Source organism: Geotrypetes seraphini, chromosome 1 (genome assembly GCF_902459505.1).
Source record: "Geotrypetes seraphini chromosome 1, aGeoSer1.1, whole genome shotgun sequence".
NCBI lineage: Eukaryota > Metazoa > Chordata > Amphibia > Gymnophiona > Dermophiidae > Geotrypetes > Geotrypetes seraphini.
The window spans coordinates 345252836-345273748 of NC_047084.1; the positions used below are offsets into that span (position 1 = coordinate 345252836).

General features: G+C 44.3%; 1 protein-coding gene across 6 annotated transcripts in view; it reads right to left on the reverse strand.

Moving 5' to 3' along the window:
• The window catches only part of PTPN13 (protein tyrosine phosphatase non-receptor type 13), a 626469-nt gene that overhangs the window by 78281 nt on the left and 527275 nt on the right, over positions 1-20913 (reverse strand). For all 6 annotated transcript variants that reach the window (XM_033963022.1, XM_033963031.1, XM_033963011.1 and 3 more), the window contains 3 exons: positions 18143-18289; positions 16109-16188; positions 6606-6661 (listed from right to left, as the gene is read on the reverse strand). In XM_033963022.1, coding sequence (XP_033818913.1) covers positions 6606-6661; positions 16109-16188; positions 18143-18289 — 283 coding nt within the window. The remainder of the gene's footprint in view (positions 1-6605; positions 6662-16108; positions 16189-18142; positions 18290-20913) is intronic.

Below are 20913 nucleotides of genomic sequence, written 5' to 3' on the forward strand. Positions count from 1 at the left end.
AGATCTTACACAATCGCTTGCAATTTCACCCTTATAAGCGGCAATTGGTACAGAAGTTACAACCTTCAGACAATGCAACGCAACAAAATAACCAGGTGTTCCTCAAGTGGCCCCCGAGATCACCGGACATTACTGTTTGTGACTTTTTCCTATGGGGGTACTTAAAAGACAAAGTGTATCTACCTCCACTACCCGCAACTATGGATGATGATATGCAGGAATGCATCACTAAGGTGACCATACATTCTGTTTCCAATGGGACAGTCCCGTTTTCGGACCAACCATCCCATTGTCCCGACCCATCGCTTCAGGACACCGAAATGTCCCGTTTTCAGGGACAGCGTCCCGAAGCTGTGTGCGGGGACACCAGGACGGGTGATCACTTTCCCTCCCTGCCGTGCCAATTCAAACCCTGGGCCGCCGCCGCTGCTTCTTGCCTTCTTGCCTTCTTCCCGACATCAATTTTGACGTCGAGAGGAAGTTCCGGGCCAGCCAATCGCTGCCTGGCTAGCCCGAACTTCCTCTCCGACGTCAAAATGACGTCGGGAAGAAGGCAAGAAGCAGCGGCGGCAGCCCAGGGTTTGAATCGGCATGGCAGGGAGGCAGACTGGCAGGCAGCGGAGGTACATGGATGGACGGGCGGGTGGGGGTTTGAATCTGGGGGGGGGGTGAATCTGCAGGGGGGGTGTTGAATCAGGCACTGAAGGGAGGAAGGGAAGGAGGTAGGCAGGCAGGCTGGCTTCGGGGGAGGGACAAAGGCAAGGGAAGACATAGGAAGGAGGCACTGGGGGCACTATGGACATGGGAAGGAGGCACTGGGGGCACTATGGACATGGGAAGGAGTCACTGGGGGAACTAGGGACATGGGAAGGAGGCACTGGGGGCACTAAGGATACAGAACAGAGGCACTGGGGGCACTATGGACATGGGAAGGAGGCACTGCGGGCACTAAGGACACAGAACATAGACACTGGGGGCACTATGGACATGGGAAGGAGGCACTGGGGGCACTAAGGACATAGGAAGGAAGGAGGGAGGGAATAGAAATGGACAATTGTTGGGCCTGAGTGCAGAAAGAAAGAAATGAAAGAAAGGATACACAGACAGAAGGAAATGCAATCAGAGACTCATGAAATCACCAAACAGCAAAGTTAGGAAAAATGATTTTATTTTCAATTTAGTGATCAAAACGTCAGTTTTGAGAATTTATATCTGCTGTCTATATTTTGCACTATATTTGTCTATTTTTCTATAGTTACTAAGATGACATTGCATATTTTAAAGTCATTTGCCTTGACATCTTTGAAAACACCCCAAATATAAATGATAATTAACATTTTCTCTGCATATAGTGTGCTTTGTAGTTTTTTTTAATTTTAAGGTTACCATTGTGAATTAATATGCAGATATTATTTGTACATGAAAAATGAATGGAAGAAATTGAAGGCGGGGTTAGGGCAGGGTTGGGGCGTGGCTGGGTGGGATTGGAGCAGGGCTAGGGCAGGATTGGAGGCGGGACTGACAATTAATAGATGTCCCCCTTTGATGAAAAAAATAAATGATCACGTTATGCATCACTGAAGCTATAAATGCGATCATGCCGGATATGCTTCAGACAGTCTGGTCCGAACTCGATTTTTGCATTGATATTTGCAAAGTAACAGGTGAGGTGCACATTGAGTGTTTGTAATCAACAGATCCATATGAAACTGTATGAGTTGATGAAACTGTAGCCTCAAAGGTGAAAGAATATTCCAATAAATTTTGGTTTGTAACCATTTAAAATCAAGGAGTGTTTTTGTGGGCACCATGTATATCTCTATCTCTATATCTCAAGGATAGGAAAGTGAGAAGTCCTTCTGCAATAAAATCCCCAGAGAATAGAGGGAAGCATGGTCAAAACAACAGGCATAGGAAATATAATGCTCTAGAACAGGGGAAGAGCCCATATAATCCATAGGAAGCAGTAAAGGAGAATGAAGTTTGTTCCCCCTGGGGGAGGGGCAGGAAGAAAAACTTTCAGAACAGACCAAAGGGAATTATATGGGAGGTCCTGTGGAACTCAATGAAGGGCAGTGCAAAGCATTCCTATCCAATGGAAGACCCAGAAAAGGGGAATCAATCAGGTAGAGGTAGGCCAGGAAGTCCTTTTCCCAGGTTAGAAATAGAAAGGAAGGAGCTTCTAGAAGACTCTGAGTTGGTTTGGGAGGCTGTAGTAAAAGAGGAAATCGAGGTAGAGCCTTGTGAAGTAGAAAGAAGGTTTTTTTCTTTTTGTGTACATTTTGTAGGGAAGCAGTTGAGGAGGCAACTGGCTGCCTTTCTTTTCCTTGCTCATGTTCCCTGTGCAAGAAAAGGATTTTGACAAAGGGAAGCTCTGATTCTGCTGGGTTTTTTTACCAACTGGAAAGCTGCTATGAGGTGGGAAATAGACTGAACAGAATTGTATAATTTTTTTGGTGGACTTTAACGAAGAAGAAGAAATGTCCTACCTATGAAGAAATTAACAGTGTGGACGTAAGCAGCTTGGATAAGGGACTGGACACAGGACAGCCCTGTCCATGAAGTATAAAAGCTAAGGGTCATTGCTAGGTTAAGGAGGCTCAGAGGGAAGCAGCAACACCCCATGGCATGTGCCTCCACCACTTATATATGAACTGCAACTGCTGCAGTCAGGTAGGTCAAGCCCTACTTGGAACCTTGCAGATTTTGTACTTTGACCTGAGTAATTGCTAGAGATTATATTGGTAACTTTGATGAACCAGGTCAGGGATAAGTAAACTGTGCTGCTGAGAGGCAGTAAGGTACCCAAAGGCCTTGCAAGAACCAGCCACATGAGACCATTGTTACATTTATAGACTAGTATTATGTTGCCTTTTCCTGATTACTGTGAATGGAACAAGGACCCATGACCTAACAGCTTTAATAAATATTATTTTCCTTTACTGCAACCACTGTGTGGCGCTGTTTTACCTGGGCTCTTGGCTTGTCCTTGTTCACATTACCACAGTACCCCTTTACAGAATTGCTCTCAGGGCCGGCTCAAAAGGTTGTGGCATGCCAGACCAACTTTTGTTTTTACATTGTCCCCAACAATGCCCCACCTTCCATGTCCTACCCCACTCGCCCCGCCCTCCCCTAACCACCAACAACTTTGGGTTGCTCAAATAAACTATATATAAATAAAATTGGCCTTTTAGCAGTGTTTCATTTTTGAAAACTAGGAATATTGGAACTATGAATAAGAGGAGCATTTTCAATATGACATTTAAAGCCAAGTTTAGACTTTTTGCAAAACATGAACAAAAATCCAGTACTGAACATGACCATTTTCAAAATAGGAATGCGTCCATCTAGTTGGTGAAACCCTGGCCGCTTTTCTGGATGGACTGTTGATGGGTCATGCTGGTCTTTAACTGTTATTTACTAAATCTCTATGTTACAAAAACCCTGAAAAATAAACAGAACCCACATGGCAACATAACCTGTCAAAAACAGGTTGGACTTGCAACAGACAACAACATCACTGCCTAGCAAAAGGCGACATTATTAGTATGAACAGATCATAAAATACCAGAAGACACCCTATTGAAAAAACTTGGCAAAAACCTTACTCAGCCTGAATATACAAGACATACCTTCCAATACAGAATAAGTGACCACAATTAAGGAATGGAAACATTTAGAGAAAAACTGAATTGAATACTGCAAGAAGTTAGACTGTACTACAATGCAACAATGTAAAAACAAACATAACTAATAACAAAAGGTTCAACCAGTGGCATAGTGAGGAGGGCACTGTCTTGGTGGGAGTGCCAGCACCTCTCTGGCCCGTACCTCTTTGGCTCTTTACTGGCACAAGCAACACCTCCTACCTGCTGCTCACACCAGCCTCAGCTCTCCCTCTGAAGTCATTTTCGGGTTGCGAGACCAGGAAGTGACGTCAAGAGGGAGAGCCAAGGCCAGCGCAGGCAGCAAGTTGGAGATGCCATTGAAGAGTTAAAGAGGTACAGGGGGAAGGGAAGGTGAAAGGTCACTTTGGTCAGCCACAAAACTTAGAGACATGAAGAAAGCGACAGGGTTTATTCAGCATATGTGGACCCCTGAACTTCAAGCTGGCTTCAGAAGTCCCAAAACCAGGAAGTTACAGAGATATTTATACACTTTTCTGGCTATACAACTGAATTCTAGAAAAAACTTCTCACGTGTTACTTTTCTTAACAATCATTGGTCCTAAGCTCACATTAGCAGGTCATTAATCTAAGCCCTGCTGTCTTTCTGTTACATGTCCAGGAGGGCGGAATACAATATTGTATATGCTGAGATAACCATAAGAAGCTAAAACGCCCTGCTACAACACCTAGTGCAGGCAAGCTAGAACATGAGATAAGTTAGGTCTGCAACTAAACATAATTCAGCATTATTAAAGAGAAAACTTAATTTAAAACTCAGGAAAACCAGTCCCAGACTCCTTCAAAAGCACGTGTGTGCGGCAAGGTTGGGGAAGGAGCAGGGGGTGGAGAAGAAGGCGGAGGGTGTCACCACACCAGGCGCCTCCTTCCCTCGTTACGCCACTGGGTTCAACACAAATAAAAAAGAATGCATATTTTAAAAAGATCAAAATCAAAACTAGAAATAAAATACAATCCAAGCATGAACATCCCTGGGCACCAGGTCACTGTGGCATTTACAAACAATACTCTCTGTGTTCCCACCAGTTTGTTGAGATTATAGGAGCACTGCTGTGCAGCACAGACAGCCAGGTGAGCTGCACTGATCATTGCACTGAGCTGACTGGGGCTGAGTCAAAGGTCCACAACCCATCCCTAGGATAACCCTTGGCATTCTGTTTTTCTGGACATCCATCATGAAGGCTCATGGGAGGTTTGCATATAACAAGGGCAATGCATGCAATCTAAAGAATGACAAGGGGACTGTTTCCCGCGGCTAACCCGCAGGAATGGGAAGGAAAAAAAAATATCGGTCCTTTGCCGTGGGTATGGGACCAAGACTTTTCACTCCCCCGCAGAGCGGTAAATGGCCTTGTCCCCAGAATGGATCTGCCATGAGTCGCCTCCCTTCCCATCTCTCCCAGCCAGCAGCCCTCCTTACAATTGTGGGTCCAGCAGCCCCTCCTCGCAAGTCCAGCAGCCCCCCTCCTCCCTCCCTATCAAATGTCCAATAGCCCCCCTCTCTTGCACCCTCCCTCGCTTGCTCTGGCAAAAAAAAACCTGCAACTCCCCTGGGTCGGCCCCTTTGAGCCTCCCGGGGCAGGCCTACCAGCCTCTTAGAAACTTCATGGAAGAAGAGGCAACACTGCACGCAGCGCTGCTCTGGGACCTTCTTCTGACCAAATCCCTCCTTCCAATGAAACTTCTGGCAAAACCGGGTAAGTCTCCTGCGTTGTCTATTTTCTTGCTTTCTTTTTTAAAACTTTATGGGAAACTGTATAATTGGAGACTATAATTGAAAGTAAGTCCAACTGGGAGTGAAATGTAGTATGGAAAGATTTTAGAGTGGCCCATCTTGCTTCACTGCTCAGTAGGAAGAGACTTTCTGAAGCAGAAAAAAGGATTTCAGTGTGGAACATTTTGTTTCAATGCTTGGAATGAAGAGGCTCTGTGAAGCAGGAACAGAAAGACTCCCTACATATATTTAAGATAAGTTCTACTCTTTTGTTTAGTTTAGTTTTTTTTTATAAAGCCAAGTCTTTGGGGACTTTTTAAAATCCCTGCATTTTCTAGTTTAATTTTTCTTTCCTGGCTGGGGGGTGATTCTTTTGATAAACTACTTAAATAGTTATTTTAGAGCACTCTGTTTTTTTCCTACAAGAAAGTGGGTTTTTAGTTGTGCTCTTTTTTTTCTGGCAACACCAGGCAGTGATAGTTTTGTGTGCAAAGCTCATTTGGGCAGTTGTCCTGCTCTCTATGCTTGTTGAGTCTTCGAGGCTGTTTTTCAAATTTTTATAAATATATGTTATAACCTCAGCAGGAAAGGAAAAGAATAAAATACACACTAGTTGCTTTGTATAATTGCTAGGTTGAAGTGTGTTCCCTCATTCTGTGTGTGATGAAACAAAAAGTGTCAAGAAAAGCATGGAATAACTTGTAAGTTTCATGGCTCCACATCATTATCTTCTTGGTTGGGCTGAGAACTTTTCAGCAGCCCCTCGTAGTGTTCTGGCTTAGGTTTATGATAATTTTGGGTGTTTGTACAAGTCCTTAAAGAGGATGTAAGTCTGATTGTTGATTGGGTTCCTCTGTTTCCTGAATCATTCAGAGCTCAGCATGCAGCAGAGATGTTCACAACCCCTGAGCTTTGGTTATCATGCAAGAGTGACACCTAGTAACTGGAATTAGTGTCCATTAATACACATACCTGATTGGCTTGACCAGAGGGAGGAGCCTAAGGCTCCGATTGGCTCAGATGCCTAAGGTCTCACCCCTTGGGAGGAGCCTTAGGTATCTGAACCAATCAAGGCCTTTGGCCCCTCCCCGTGCATCACATGATGCACCGGGGAGGGGAAGGCCCGTCATTTAGAGCTGGCAGCCAGAGAAACTAAATCACAGGTAGCATCTAAAACATTTTATTTCTTGCAAGATTCTTACCTCTTAGGCACATGTTTATCTTCAAAATATTCCCCACAGCCATTTATCTTTGTAAGCTGTTGACAATAAAAGTTAAACCATTATTATTTTACAGTAAATACAGAAAAATAATCTCAGATAATCTGAACACAGGATATTATTGATCCCTTTTACTAAAGTGCACTAAAAAATTGCATCGACAGTAAACTGATGGAGAAAATTCACAGATGATAACTGCAAAGCTTCACAGTAACTGGGGGGTTCATGCCCACCATCATCCTACAAAAATGTACAAAACGGTTGTATTCTAGTCATTTCTGCAAGTAGTCATTTATGTATGTAAATGATCCCTTATAGAATACCAACTAGTGGAAGAGCAGACATCATAATTTGATAGCATGCACTTTGCTGGTGGGCACAGCCATGGCAAAGTCTGTATGGAATGTGGATGGAGAATTCTTTCATTTACGGACACATTCTTGTTAATGGGCGTTTACACACCAACTACAGGGCTAGTGTGATTGCATTTAAATGTTAATTCATTTTCAGCTGCTTGCATTAGTAGCCACCTATATTTACCCATCAGTATCTATAGCTGTATATAACACTTACTATGAAATACATCACTTCTCTGATATCACCATATTCAAATGCAGCTGATTATCATACAGTATTTTGTTATGTTTTTGTCTGTAAAGAGTTATGACTATACATTGCTATGAGTAAACTGACTTATTGGGAAGATGGTCTAGGAATGTTTTTTATATTGTTGTTTAAATCTTTTTATTGAACCAATACAATGTCAGAAAAAAGCAAAACGTAAAACCATGTTTACAATAACATCTATCCACCATGGAGGACTGAACTCTTATATCCTCCATGGCTACCACTTAACCACAAGTCACCCCGTCCCAGCAGCACCCCCCCCAGACCCTCCCCTCCCCCCCAAAACAGAAAGTAAACCAGTGCACAGACGGAGTTCAGATGTCAAACAAGTATGGCAGTATAAAATTGGAGTCGATTCAATATACGGCTATGACTCACTGGAGACAAAATGTTCAAATATGGAGTCCAGGTGTTTACAAATTTTCTGCTCCGGTGGTGAGAGGAATACGCCAAACGAGCTTCCCAGCCCATGAGCTTATGTAGCCTATTTCTCCAATGCCAAAAGGAGGGTGACTCAGATGAAAGCCAGCAACTTAAGATACATTTCTTACCCAAAATTAAACATTTACTAAGAAATAATCTTTTGGATGAAGCGTACACAGATAAAGAGAAATGAGCAAATAACATAGAAAGTGCCGATACAGGCATGGGAACCTGCAGAAGCTCTCGCAAAAAGGAAGCCAGTGCGTTCCAGGAAGCCTGGATCCGTTCACAACTCCAGAGACCATGAAAATAAGAATTTACCTCTACAGAACAACACCCACATAGCTGAGTATCAACACAGCCCATATAATAAGCCTGACTTTGAGAAACATAAGCTTGCAGGACTGTGCGATAGTGATATTCCCTTAATTCAGCATTATAGACTAGGTCTGCAGTGCGCTTCATCACCTTTAATAAAAAATACTCCTTCCTAGGTCCCTCCCAAGTTGCGCTGCCAGGCCTCCAGAACGCTGGGAAAAACCCTGGATGGTCGAAGGTCCATAATCTGTCTAGGAAAATAATAGATGGAGACCCTAAAGTCCGGATCCGTTGCCAAAAAAGCACAGAAGTAGATCCCAAAATCTCCACCCAAGGAACCCCCTGGGAGGGAACCCACATAATGCCTCAGTTGACAATAGGCAAAAGGAAGGCCAATCCTAGGGATCCCCCGCAGTACCAGATTGTCATAGGGAAGAAGGGTCCCATCATCCTGCAGAACATGTTGTGATTGCTTAACTCCCCGAGCCCGCCAGCCACCAAAAATGGACAGGCCAACAACCAGAGGAAAAGCTAGGTTCCCCACCAAGGGTACACTAGTATGAGAGTCCCGATTCCACAACCGGAGGTTCCGGTGCCACGCCACCCACAAGGGCCGAAAAAGAACACTAGTCCTGCAGGGGCGCGGCAATTTCGACAAGGGGGCATGGAGGAGATAAAGAAGGTGAATAGGATAAAAATAGTCCTGCTCCAAAGAAAGATCAGTATAAAAAGAGGTGCCCAACACCCAATCGCTCACATGGCGTAACAAGCAGCCTGATTATACGCCCTGATGTCAGGCACCCCAAAACCGCTCCTGGTGGTAGTACCAACCAACAGAGACCAACACAATTTGGGTCTCCGCCCCCCCCCCCAACAAAACCGGGATAATATACAATACAAGGCCCTAACATCCCTTTGCAACATAGACAGGGGGTGGGTCTGAAGAACGTAAAGCCACTTCGGGAATACAATATTCCCCCGATATTCACGGGGATTCCGTTCCAGGAACCTCTGCGAATGTAAAAAAAACCATGAATATGGTTTTAGGCAGGGGAGACAGAAGAGGGCAGCTGGAGAGGCAGGAGAGGGCAGCCGGAGCACCGGCGAATGAAGGAAATCACTTGTTGTATGCTCCAACCGCCTCTTCCTGTACTAAAGTTGGGCCTCAACAATCAGGAGCTGCTTTGACACACAGCTCCTGATTGGTGAGGCCCGACTTTAGTACAGGAAGAAGCGGTTGGAGCATACAGCGAGTGATTTCCTTCACTCGCTGGCACTCTGGCTGTCTTCTCCTGCCTCTCCAGCTACCCTCTCCTGCCTCCCTTTCGTGGTCGAAAAATATCGCGAATGACCAGGACCACGAACCGCGGACCGCAAATTCACGGGGGAGCACTGTAAAACCATTTGAAATAAGTGGATCCTACCCAACAAAGAAAGCGGAAGATCTTGCCATTTGACCAGCAACAGTTTAGTATCCACGAGGAGTTTGTCGATATTAATACTATACAGTTGGGTGAGATCCATAGTTAGCTTAATCCCCAAGTAGCAAAAAGACACTTCAGCCCAGCGTAACAGAAAACCGCCCCTCTACTGCCTCCGAAGCGGTTCCGAAGAAGCCAAAGCTTCTGACTTTGCTAAATTCAAAGTGAATCCCGAGAAATCTCCATACTCACGCATACTCTCCAACAATGTGGGCAACGAATGCTGGGGTCAGTCAAAAACACCAAGAGATCATCCGCAAATGCTGCAAGTTTGAAATGGGAAGCACCAGAGCTAACCCTGGAATATCAGGATTTGATTTGAATTTGCGAAGTAAGGGGTCCAAAAAAAGCATGAACAAAAGAGGCAACAATGGGCACCCCTGCCAAGTACCACAGCGGATCCGAAAAGAACGCGAGAGCTCCCCAATGACATGCATCTGCACTGCTGGGTCACTGTACAATGCCTGAATCGTGCCAAAAAAGAAAGGACCCACACCATACATTCGAAGCACTGCAAAGAGGTAGCCCCACCTCACCCTGTCAAAGGCCTTCTCGGTGTCGAAGCTGATGAGCAAGGAGGGGCCACCCTCCGTACGCGCCCGCTCCAGCTCCAGCAATATGCGCCGGATGTTCTTAGCCACTGGACGGTCCTGTACAAATCCCACCTGAGAGTATGAAATCACCAAGGGTAACACCTGTGCCAAACGAGTAGCCAGAATTTTTGTCATGAGCTCAGCCTATAGTTCAACAGGGAGAGACTCTATACAATACGGGTAAGTGTGGATCTTTACCAGGCTTCAAGAGTACAATAATATGCACTAAATGCAATTACTGGGGAAGAAAGCCCTTGGCCACACTGAGATTATAAACATCAGCGAACACAGGGGCAATCTTTTCCACCAATAATTTATAGAACTCACTCCTAAAACCATCCGGGCTGGGCACCTTTCCAACCCTTATCGCCTACTCCACCTCCGCCGCATTATAGGGCAGGTCCAAAGCTCCAGAATCTCGAGTGGACAAACAAGGCAGATCCAGGCTGTCAAGGTACACCTGCCCATCTAAAACCTCCGCTCCCTGATCCGCGTATATAGCTGCAAAAAATGTATGCAAAAGTTCATAGATCTCCACGGGTCTATGATACAGAACCCCATGTGAGTCGTGAAGAGTGGTGATGTCCGCTCGCCCCCGATGCGTATTCACCATTTGTGCCAACAAGTGGCTACTCTTATTAGCAAAGTGATATAATTGAAACTTAAAATGTACCCGCATCTGCATTGCCCCCAGGTGTAAGAATTCGTTCAGTTCCTGTTGTACCTCTAGGAGCTGCGTCAGTAGTAAAAGAGAGGGCCGCCTACCATATTGATGTCTCAACACAGTCACTCTGCGCTCCAACGCAAGAACAGTTTGGTGTCTTAACTTGGTCTCCCTGGCGACATAGGCACTGACCTCTCCCCGCAATACAGCCTTCGCCGTTTCCCAATAGAGAATGGAATCGTCTCGATGTTGCTGGTTAGTGTATTAAAAATCCTTCCACTGCTACATCAAAAACTCTTGAAATCGAAGATCTCGATAGAGAGAGCAGGGAACCACCACCTCCTCCGACTACCCTGAGAATCACCCCATGTCCACTGAAAACCCACCCAAGCATGATTGGAAATTTCAATGGGATCCATCTCCACTTCCTGCATCCAGGGTAGCAGCTTGCGTGAAATAAAAATGAAATCTATATGGGAAAGCGTCCCATGCGCTTGAGATAAGTAAGAATAGTCGCGCTCCAAAGAATGGAGCACCCTCCAAACATCAAGCAAACTCAAACCAGATTCCAAGGGTCAGGGCCCCCATACATAGCTTGGTAGTCTCTTTTCCCAGGGATGTAGAATGGTCCAATCAGGGATCGGGGACCTCACTGAAGTTCCCGCCAAGAAGCAGTGGAATATCACCAAATTGCAAAAGTTGGTTGCAGAGCCCCCGAAAAAACCGACCAGAAGGATTGTTAGGAGTGTAGACATTGCAAAACAAAAGAGGCCTATTATTAAGCAAAACTGAAGCAATGATATAACGGCCATTAGGGTTGCGGAGCACTCTACGGGTTTGCAATTAGAGACCCTTACGAATCAAAATAATTACTCCACCCTTCCCATCGACAGCGGGCGCCTCCAGATGTGCACCCACCCACCAGGTACAGAGCTTAGCATGTTCTGCAGACAATAATTGGGTCTCTTGTAAAAAAGCTATAGATGTTTTAGAACGATTCAAGAGTTGTAAAATTTTGAAACGTTTGATAGGGGAATGGATCCCCCCTACATTCCAGGAGGTCAAGGTGTATTCCAGAGTAGACGAGGCGTAGGAAAAATACTGCAAGGACAATCACCCTTAAGGGTGGCAGAGGGGTGTGCCAGCCGCAGCCCCACCAGCTCCAACAAACCCCTCCACAAAAAAGCAAACCATACCCCTCCATCTGTGCAAAATCACCCCCCCCATGCCCCCCATCCGCCCTCTGTATACACCCTCGAGCGTTACTCCCACAGTATCCTGGAACCCCCTCCTCAAGCGCCCCCATCCCCAAAGGGCATCCTCCCCTTCCCCTCATTCCTTGCCCACCTGCCCCCCTCCTTTACCCAAGACACCCCGCACTGGGCATCACGTCCAGGAAACTAAGTACACCCTCCCACGGGAAACCAACAGTGCCCCACTCCCCCATACCACCCGCTGTGCAGAACAAGGAACTCCCTACGCATGAGGGGGAAGGAAGAAGAAGAACCAAAAAGACAAGTTTCAAGAAAGAGAGTAAGGGCCCCAGCATCAGAACAGCCCCAGACTGCTCACTCTTCCCATCACCTCCCCAGCCCATCAAAGACACTCCTCAGCCCAGCACAGATAATTTACAAATACTCAACCCCCCATCTGAAACAAGAACACTACAAGCTGCCCCCCTCCCCGCGCAATGACACCCACAGCTCTATCCCCAAAGAAAATACCAAGACAGAACCGCCACCCCAGTCTATCACTTTATACTCATGCCGTCCCCCCTCCTCATCAACACACACTCATCACAGACATTCAAGACTTTATACGGAGACAGTCCAAACTACCTGAATAACCGCCTCATCCACAACACCGCAACCAGACATAGGAAAACTCACATCCCATTCTCATATCCCCCAATTAAGGAGGTCAAACGGAAAAAACTATATGATGGCTTTCTGGCCACTCAAGCAGCCAAACTAGACAACTAAATCGCCAATCTACTGATGGCATCCCTCGACTACAAGACTTTTAGGAAAGAAATAAAGACCATACTCTTCAAGAAAACTTTGAAAAAAAGAAATAATATCGCAAGTCTCAAACTCCACCTCTCACTAAAGCCAACTACCCCAAACAAATAACCTTACCCATTTCTTACTCTTTTTGAAAATGACCAATTTTTTTTTTTTTTTTTGTAAGTTCTTGTTGTAATACATCTTGGATAATTCTTTTGTAATCCGCCTTGAACTGCAAGGTAATGGCGGAATAGAAATCCCTAATGTAATGTAATGTAATTCAGTGAAAGGGAGCGAGCCCCCACAAAGAAGGCCCCCCAGCCCCCTGGCAAACTCCCCAAAATGAAGACCCCCCCTTGAAAAAAAAGGGGGCCACAGTCCACGAGGCAGTCCATCCTCCGAAACAGGAGGCCCTTGCAGTCCACGGTAGCACCTCACGCCAGACCCTCAGGAATATGCTCCGTGATGAAGTGCTGAGTTGCCTCCGATGTGTCGAAATGATGGGCCTGTCCCAGATGCATCATCCGCAAGCGGGCCGGATATTGCAGAGAAAAAGAGATATTCCGCTGTATGAGCTGGGTACACAATGGCGAAAACCAACGCTGGGCTTGGGAGACTTCTGCGGAATAGTCCTGAAAGAAGAGAATGGGCCTATTTTCATACAGCAGTTTCTTGCCTTGCCTCAGCACTCTCAGTACCTCCACTTTGTGTCGATAGTTCAAAAGGCGGCAGATAACCACTTGGGGCCGGTCCACGTTCCCTCTACGTTGCCCCAGTCGATGCGCCCGCTCAATCTGCAGGGAGCCCGGGGTCTGCAGGAGAGATAAAATTTTGGGCAACCAGCACTCCAAAACCTCCCCGAGCTCTGCTTCCTTCACTGACTCCAGCAGGCCGACGAACCAAAGGTTATTTCGGTGGGATCTGTTCTCCAGATCATCCACCTTGGCCTGCAGCGCTGCGATGGTAGTCGTTTGGGCTGTCTGCTCCTGGGAGAGGTGCTGAACCCGATCCTCCATCGCACTGACACGCTGCTGAGTTTCCCGGACCTCCGAGGTGAGAGTAGTGAAGCACTGGTCAAGCGTATCCAGTTTATCTGCTGCTTGTCCCCCAGAGAACCTTCAATAGCCGCCTGCACTTTGGCCATGACTTCAGCTACACACAGTGAGCTGGGGGTCTCTGGTTATGGGGGCGCCACATGGTCAGCCATCTTTGTGTCCAGCAGCTTGCTCCGCTCCCGATTCTGTCTCGTAAGCTTCGAGGCCATTGCGCTCCATTGTAGCCCACCAATACCCACACCAAGCAGTTGGGGAATGCTCTGCGCCGGTCAGGGGAACAGAACAACAGGGCGAATCACTGATTATTTGCGGATCCATGGTCAGGTGTAACAGAGCTGTAGCAGCTGTCTACAGTGCAATGATTCTGTCAGAAGTCTGGAATGTTTTAAATGAAAATAAATGGAACGATCAATAGCAATACAAAGAGGGACTTATACTAAATTTATAAAAATATGGGGACCATTGACAAAATATTGTAGTGAATAGTCATCACTTCTTCTCTTCTTCTTTTCTTTTTCTTCTTTTGGCACACCAAAGGGGGGAGGGTGTTGGGAACAATCTTACATAATATGTTACAATATGTTCTATAATATGTGTATATTCTGATTGAAAATATAGATGAAGGTTGGGAGGTAGGGGGGGTTAAATGTATCATTTGATTTTTATGTAGTAGATATCAAAGTGCTATTGTGTAATAACTTGTTGAATTATATTATTTTGTGCACTTGTTGTCAAATTTGAAAGTGAATAAAGAATTATTTAAAAAAAAGAAAATAAATTTTTAAGTTAAATCATTCTGCCATTCCATTTGCAGGTTATACATGTGAAGGTAGATTTCAGTCAGAACATACTGTATAAATTTGGACTTGTACAATTCCAATACTATTTTAGAACATGATCTGCTGGTGTAGAGCCTATTCTAGAATACATGCAGGAATGGACACTGTTTACGTGCAGCAGAAGCATCCATTTTATAAAGATGGATGCAGATATTGTATATATATGTCTGTGTGTCAGCACATACAGTACATTTATGTATGTAGACATAAACGTATCTATATGCTGCCAATTAAGGAAAGAACCTGCAAATATCTGACACAATTTCAGGGTACATAAAAACATTGGAGGATTAAGGGGTGACCTCCCTAATACCTCCAGTGGAGCACTGCCAAGAATGTGCAAATACATCCTGTGGAGCACTGCTAAGAAGTTTCTGAAACTTATCTCAAGGAGCAGCTGAAAATTCCAACACTGATTTCTTTTAGCACAGACATGCAATCTTGTGCATCTTTTGATCCCTCCCTAGTTCTTTCCAAACCACATCCCATGTCCATTTGCATGTATTGCAAATTTGGATATGCACTGTATATACTTGAATATAAATCAATCCAAATATAAACTGAGGTAACCTTTTCCCTACAAAAAAGGAAAAAAAGGTTGACTCGAATATAAACTTGTGTGTCTGTGTTAATATTCAAGTGCAGTGCCCTGCCCTGTCCTGTCCCCTTCCCTCCCCACTCTGCTAGGCTCTGCTTCCAGCCCTCTCCCTTACCTGCCCTGTCAGTCTCTGCACCCCCCCACCCTCCTTGCCCTGCCAGAATCTATATCCAGCCCTCTCCCTCCCCTGCCAGTCTCTGCACCCAGCCCCTCTCCTTCCCTGCCCTGAAAGGTTCTGTACCCACTACCCCTCCTTCCCAATGCCTTACTGGCTTCCACTGGGCCTGCCGTAACTCCTAGTGGTCCAGGACAGCAGGGTTTCCTCCTGTCTCCTGTCCCGGCTGAATCTAAGAACTTTTACCTCCTTCCCCCCAAACCTACATGCCTTTAGAATCTCTGGTGGTCCAGCGGTGAATTGCGGCAGAAGCGACCTTCCTTCGCTCCTGCCCGTGCAGAGGGCTAGCTAATTGGTTGCCATGAGTTCTCATGGGACCGCGAGAACTCACGGTAACTAATCAGCTAGCGGCTCTGCACGGGCAGGAGCAACAGAAGGTTGCTTCTGCCGCAGTTCATCGCTGGACCACCAGAGATTCTAAAGGCATGTGGGGGAGGGGGAAGGAGGGAAAACTTCTTAAGAGTCAGCCGGGAAAGGAGGATGGAAGGGATTCCTCCTGTCCCGGCCCACCGCTGAACCACCAAGACTTTCGACAAGCCTGGCAGAGGCCTGTAACAGGTTTGGGAAGGGGGCGGGTCAGAGTTTATATTTGAGTATATATTTTATATCGAACATTAGGATTTAGGCATTATATAATATACACATCTAAATGCCATCTCATACAAATGGATTTTGTGAATAATGCTTCTAAAGTAGGAGCCTTTACCTCTGGAGAGTCATCAGGCAAAGATGAATCATCGCAGTCTGTGTCTTCTGCTTTATCTTCTGCCGGCTTCCTATTAGTGCCTAAAGTTTCCCAATTGGAAAGCAGAATGTTATTCTCCATGACCTTTCAACAAACAACCTGCATCTTCCCATAACTGGCTGAGAAGCTTTCTTGAAATAAAAGGAGACTTAAAACAGTTCTTCTTATGTTTATTCTCCCTTCTTCCTATAAATTTTCTTCAAAGTTTTACTGGTAGTATTTGAAAAAAGGATAGTATCTAACATGGATAATGTACATTAGGACTGTCTTGAGCCAGTAAAATGACCCCCCCCCAATCAATGAAGGAAAAAATCTCAGGGAGCATGAAAAGTGACACAGAGACAACCTTGTAGAACAGAGAAGCAGCCTAGTGGATAATGCATTGGACTGTAAATCAAGGGACATGTTCAAATCCCACTGTTTGATATCCAACAAAAATTGGTCCACAATCAATATTTATTCAAAACTAGAAAAAAGATGGAAAAGGACAGAAACTATGCTTCCCAATCCTTGGGTAAAAATAGTACTGTCAAGTAAATTGATTTATGTGTATTTATATTTCCTGACAGTAATACTTCAAAATATGTATGTGTTAAACCATTTAATATTGTTTAATTTGTTTGAATTTTGGCTGTGTGTTGATTTAATGGACATCAGTATGAGCCATGTAAACGGTGCCCAATATAAGGCTCAGGCAGTAACCTTGCGATGACTGGCATCATCCGGATAATATCTGGATAAGGATAACTGCCTCATACATCATATTTGTCCATGGCCAAAAAGCAACAAATTGCTAAAATAGAAAAAATGATAATAAGTAACCCAACTGTCCCTTTACAATCTTAAATCCACGAGATATGGCATGTAAACTCCTAAGGATAAATTAAATGAGGTGTCTGTGACCAAACTTACTGTGATAAAAATAAAAAAATATATAAAGAAGTGTAAAAAAATTTTTTTGAAAAAAGTGATGATAACTAAAGACTGGAGTGACAAATAGCACGTTTGAAAAATAAATGGAAAGGGTAGACACGCCCAAAAAAAGCAAAAAAATGAAGAAAGTGAGCAAGAGTCCAAGTATTCAGAAAGTCATGCTAAAAGTTCATGCAATAAGCTGAAAAATGACTAGCAGTCAGTCCGTAAATTTAAATAAAAATCACTTGAACGATTCCAAATCACTGTGTATCAAAGTCCAACTGTTTGTATAAAAAATTCAAAAAGAACATACATTCTGTAACATTCTTTTTTTGTAAATGCAATCCTTCCAGGAAAGGAAAATGCCTAATGTCCCTGAATGTACACTTCAATAGCTTTCAGGCACCAGGAAAAAAAACTTAATATAGGTACAGTGGAATTTAGACCTGTGTTCATTAGATTACAGACCACTGCACTAACCACTAGGCTACTCCTCTGATCTGATTGTTACGTTGTTCAGAATGGCCATACCACCTGCACCTAACAAAAGCTTGGTTTACCTTTCTGGTTTCACTTTCAGGGGAGAGAGGAGGGAACAGTAACTGCTGGTTAGCTGCTCAATCAGAGTACCTTGTTATGTTAAGTTATGTTAGAAATCATCCGGCTATGGCGGTATAGAAGAATAAAGTTATGTTATGTTATATGTTACCTTTTCATAATTTCAGTGTGGTCTATAAAGGACAGTTTTATCTAGACCTGTTTCAATTTGGACATTTCTTGCCATTTGAAAATCCCTAGGCCTGCTCAAAAGACACCCACAAGATAACCCCTTTATTTGAGAAAGCTGCAGTGTGAAACATCCAAATTCTGACTTTCCAAAATCAGGAGCTGGACGTTTTTAGCAGATGAACTATTTTTATTTTTTTTGAGGTGTCCATCTGCTTTGAAAATGAGCACCTTAGACACCTAAACTAGAGAATATCAGGCTCAAAAACAGCAAAGGATTTTTCTGAAGTCATAATGACTGTATGTAAGATGACCAGTTCTGTACTTCATTATTTTTTCAAAGCTTTATTGTACCTGACAGATGATCTCTTAAGTTGGCATTATTATGGTTTGATAGTAAGAGGTTCTGAGTTTCCTCATGTACCACATTCAACAGAGACTGAATGACTTCATTCTGATCATTATCGTCATCATTGGAGTCTTCACTTTGAACCTCTGTCCCTGTACACAAAAAGGACCAACAGTCTTGTTAAAATAGCAGCAACAAGACACACAGAGAGGACCCTCCACTGCTGATAGGAGGGTCAAAACTCAGGGATCTCAAAATTTCTAGAGAAACAATAGTAAACTTCAACTAAACCTTTAATTGAAATTATTCCTCTGAGGTTTTACCAGTTACTGAATGAAAAGTTCATAAACATTTTCACACAAGGATATATTTACTGTTGAATCTTTTTTAAATGAATAATCAAGATATATTCTTTTTATCTTGAGTTAGTTATTCAATTAGGTTATCTTTCCTTTTTACAGTCCTGGATTAACCATTAAGAAAAATGAGCATGTGCATAGGGTACCAAGAGAAGGGGGGGCACCATTGAGTTTTCTCCCCTAGCTCTCATGCCCTTAACTCTTTCATTGCTACTCCCATGACCCTATAGTCATTTAATGGTGATTCATAGTCAAGAGGCTCAAAAAGATCTGAATGAGGTTCTTCTTCCTCTTTCTTCATTCTGATGGGAAGAGCTTGATCCATTTGTCATACAAAGCCAGTAAAGGATATGCTCTCTGGCAGAGACTTAGCCTTTGAGGTGGAGGACAAATAAAGAGGATTCTTCTGCTGAATAGTCTGGTAAATCCTCATCTGAGTGGTTAGAGATATCTGAATCAGAATCCTCAAAATATTCCCTTCTAGGTGAATCAGGGAGTATGTTTTGAAGCATGGGTCAATGATCTGACCCAGGACAGAGCTCCTCTGCTGATGACAATGCATGCATTAAATAGGTCAATACCAACCCTGATGCTCGTCGTTGAGCAGGGGTTCGTGACCTCATCCTTGATCAACGCCTCAATGTATTCTTGGACTGAGGCAGGAATGGATGCCTTTAAAGCCTGTGCAGACTGCATCTACAGTAGCCACGAAAGTTCTTGTTTGAGCATTGCCTGGATCTCCTCCTGAAGTTGGTGTCTGCACTGGAAGAGACATTATAAAAGTAGCCTGTGGTGCATACTGTCTCAGTGTGGGAGACCTTCATGTTGAGGTGTGACTAACTAAAGAAATGATCTGCAATGATGGATGTCTCTGAAGATGCTGTGCCAAGCCTAGAAGGGGAGGAATGTTTGTGCTTTTTAGCTTTCTCACATGATGCCTCCCCTGATGGATGAGGCATGGAGGAAGATGATGTTGAGTCCCATCTCTAAGGAGATTCTGATGGCAACATTGGTGCAAACAGTACTAATGCAGGCTGTGCTTCGGATCCCAAGTTTCTTGCTATGCTTGATGCTAATGCCGAGCCAAAATGTTTTTCATACTGACATTGCCAGGCTTTAAGGGTCCTCTTTTGCATACGCAGACAGAGGTCACTGTGAATGTCCCGATGGTCAGGACCTAGACACTTAACGCACCAATTATGGGGGTCAGAGCCTGAAATGGTCCAATTACATCGAGTACATTTCTTGAAATTGCTTGGCACCCTTTTTGACATAGAAACCTGATGGCAGATGTTTCTAAATCCTGATTATATATGTCCAAATCGCAAAACGCAGCCTGAGTATGTTTTGGATGGCACTTGGGTGGGGCAAAATATACACATGCATTCCCCATTTCAGAAGGAGAATAAACATTTATTTCCACCGAGATCAGTGTAGGAGTATATAGCTGTTCCCAGAAAGTCAAGGTTATATAAAGGTGTTTATATAACCTACTGGAGGAGGACATAGACAATATAGTCCCAATAGTTAGAACAATATATTTATTCATGGGACTTCTAATACCCAAGGGACCTTTAGCACCCAAGGAAGTATACCCATAATTTAAAAATAAGGAAAAAGGTGGAGGTCATATATATTGTCTTTTGGGGCTCATCAGAGTCCAGGGCCCTGAATGCTATGATTTCCCTTTGATATAGGTCAGACCTCTTCCATTCAGTGGATTGGGATACTTGCTCTCTTTTTTGGTTCCTGTGCGGCTGTTTTACCCTTTCGTGGGTAGGCACCGGGTTTTTATGCATTCTTTCTTATTGGCCTCTATTGGCTGCTACTTTTATCATTGTCTGGTTTATCTTTGTTGTGAGGGCTAGGGATAGGGGGTGCGGGGGTGGGCGGGGGATGGGGGGAGGGATCTTGGGATCGGGGGCTCCTTGCTGTATAATTTCTTGAACTACTATATCTCCAGTTGTTGTATTTCTTGTTTTTTCTGGTTTGTTCAATAAAAATTGTTTTCATCCCTAAAATAAGGAAAAAGGTACGGAGATGATTCAGTTAAGTGCCAAGTGCAAAATCCATAGAGAAAAGGCAGTGCTGCTATGGTGCTCCTTAGGAGTTCCCAGGGGGTTGCAGCGTAGCACTGATTTTATCACTGGGAGTTAGGACCCACATCACCAAGTCTGTCCTTTACTGTGCCTGTAATTTTCCCAGAGTAACAGGACTCCTCCATGGCACTGCTCACACCAGTTCAGTCTCTTCTACTTAAACTCATAATACTATGACGCCTAGTATCTATGGGATCACACAGAAGAGTGTGTGTTAGTAGCATGGGAGAGGTTATCAGCATTGTGTGAAAATTTCAGCACAGCTTGATCTGTGAACATTCCTGCACCAGTGGTCTTGCTGGCTTTTGCAAGGTATGA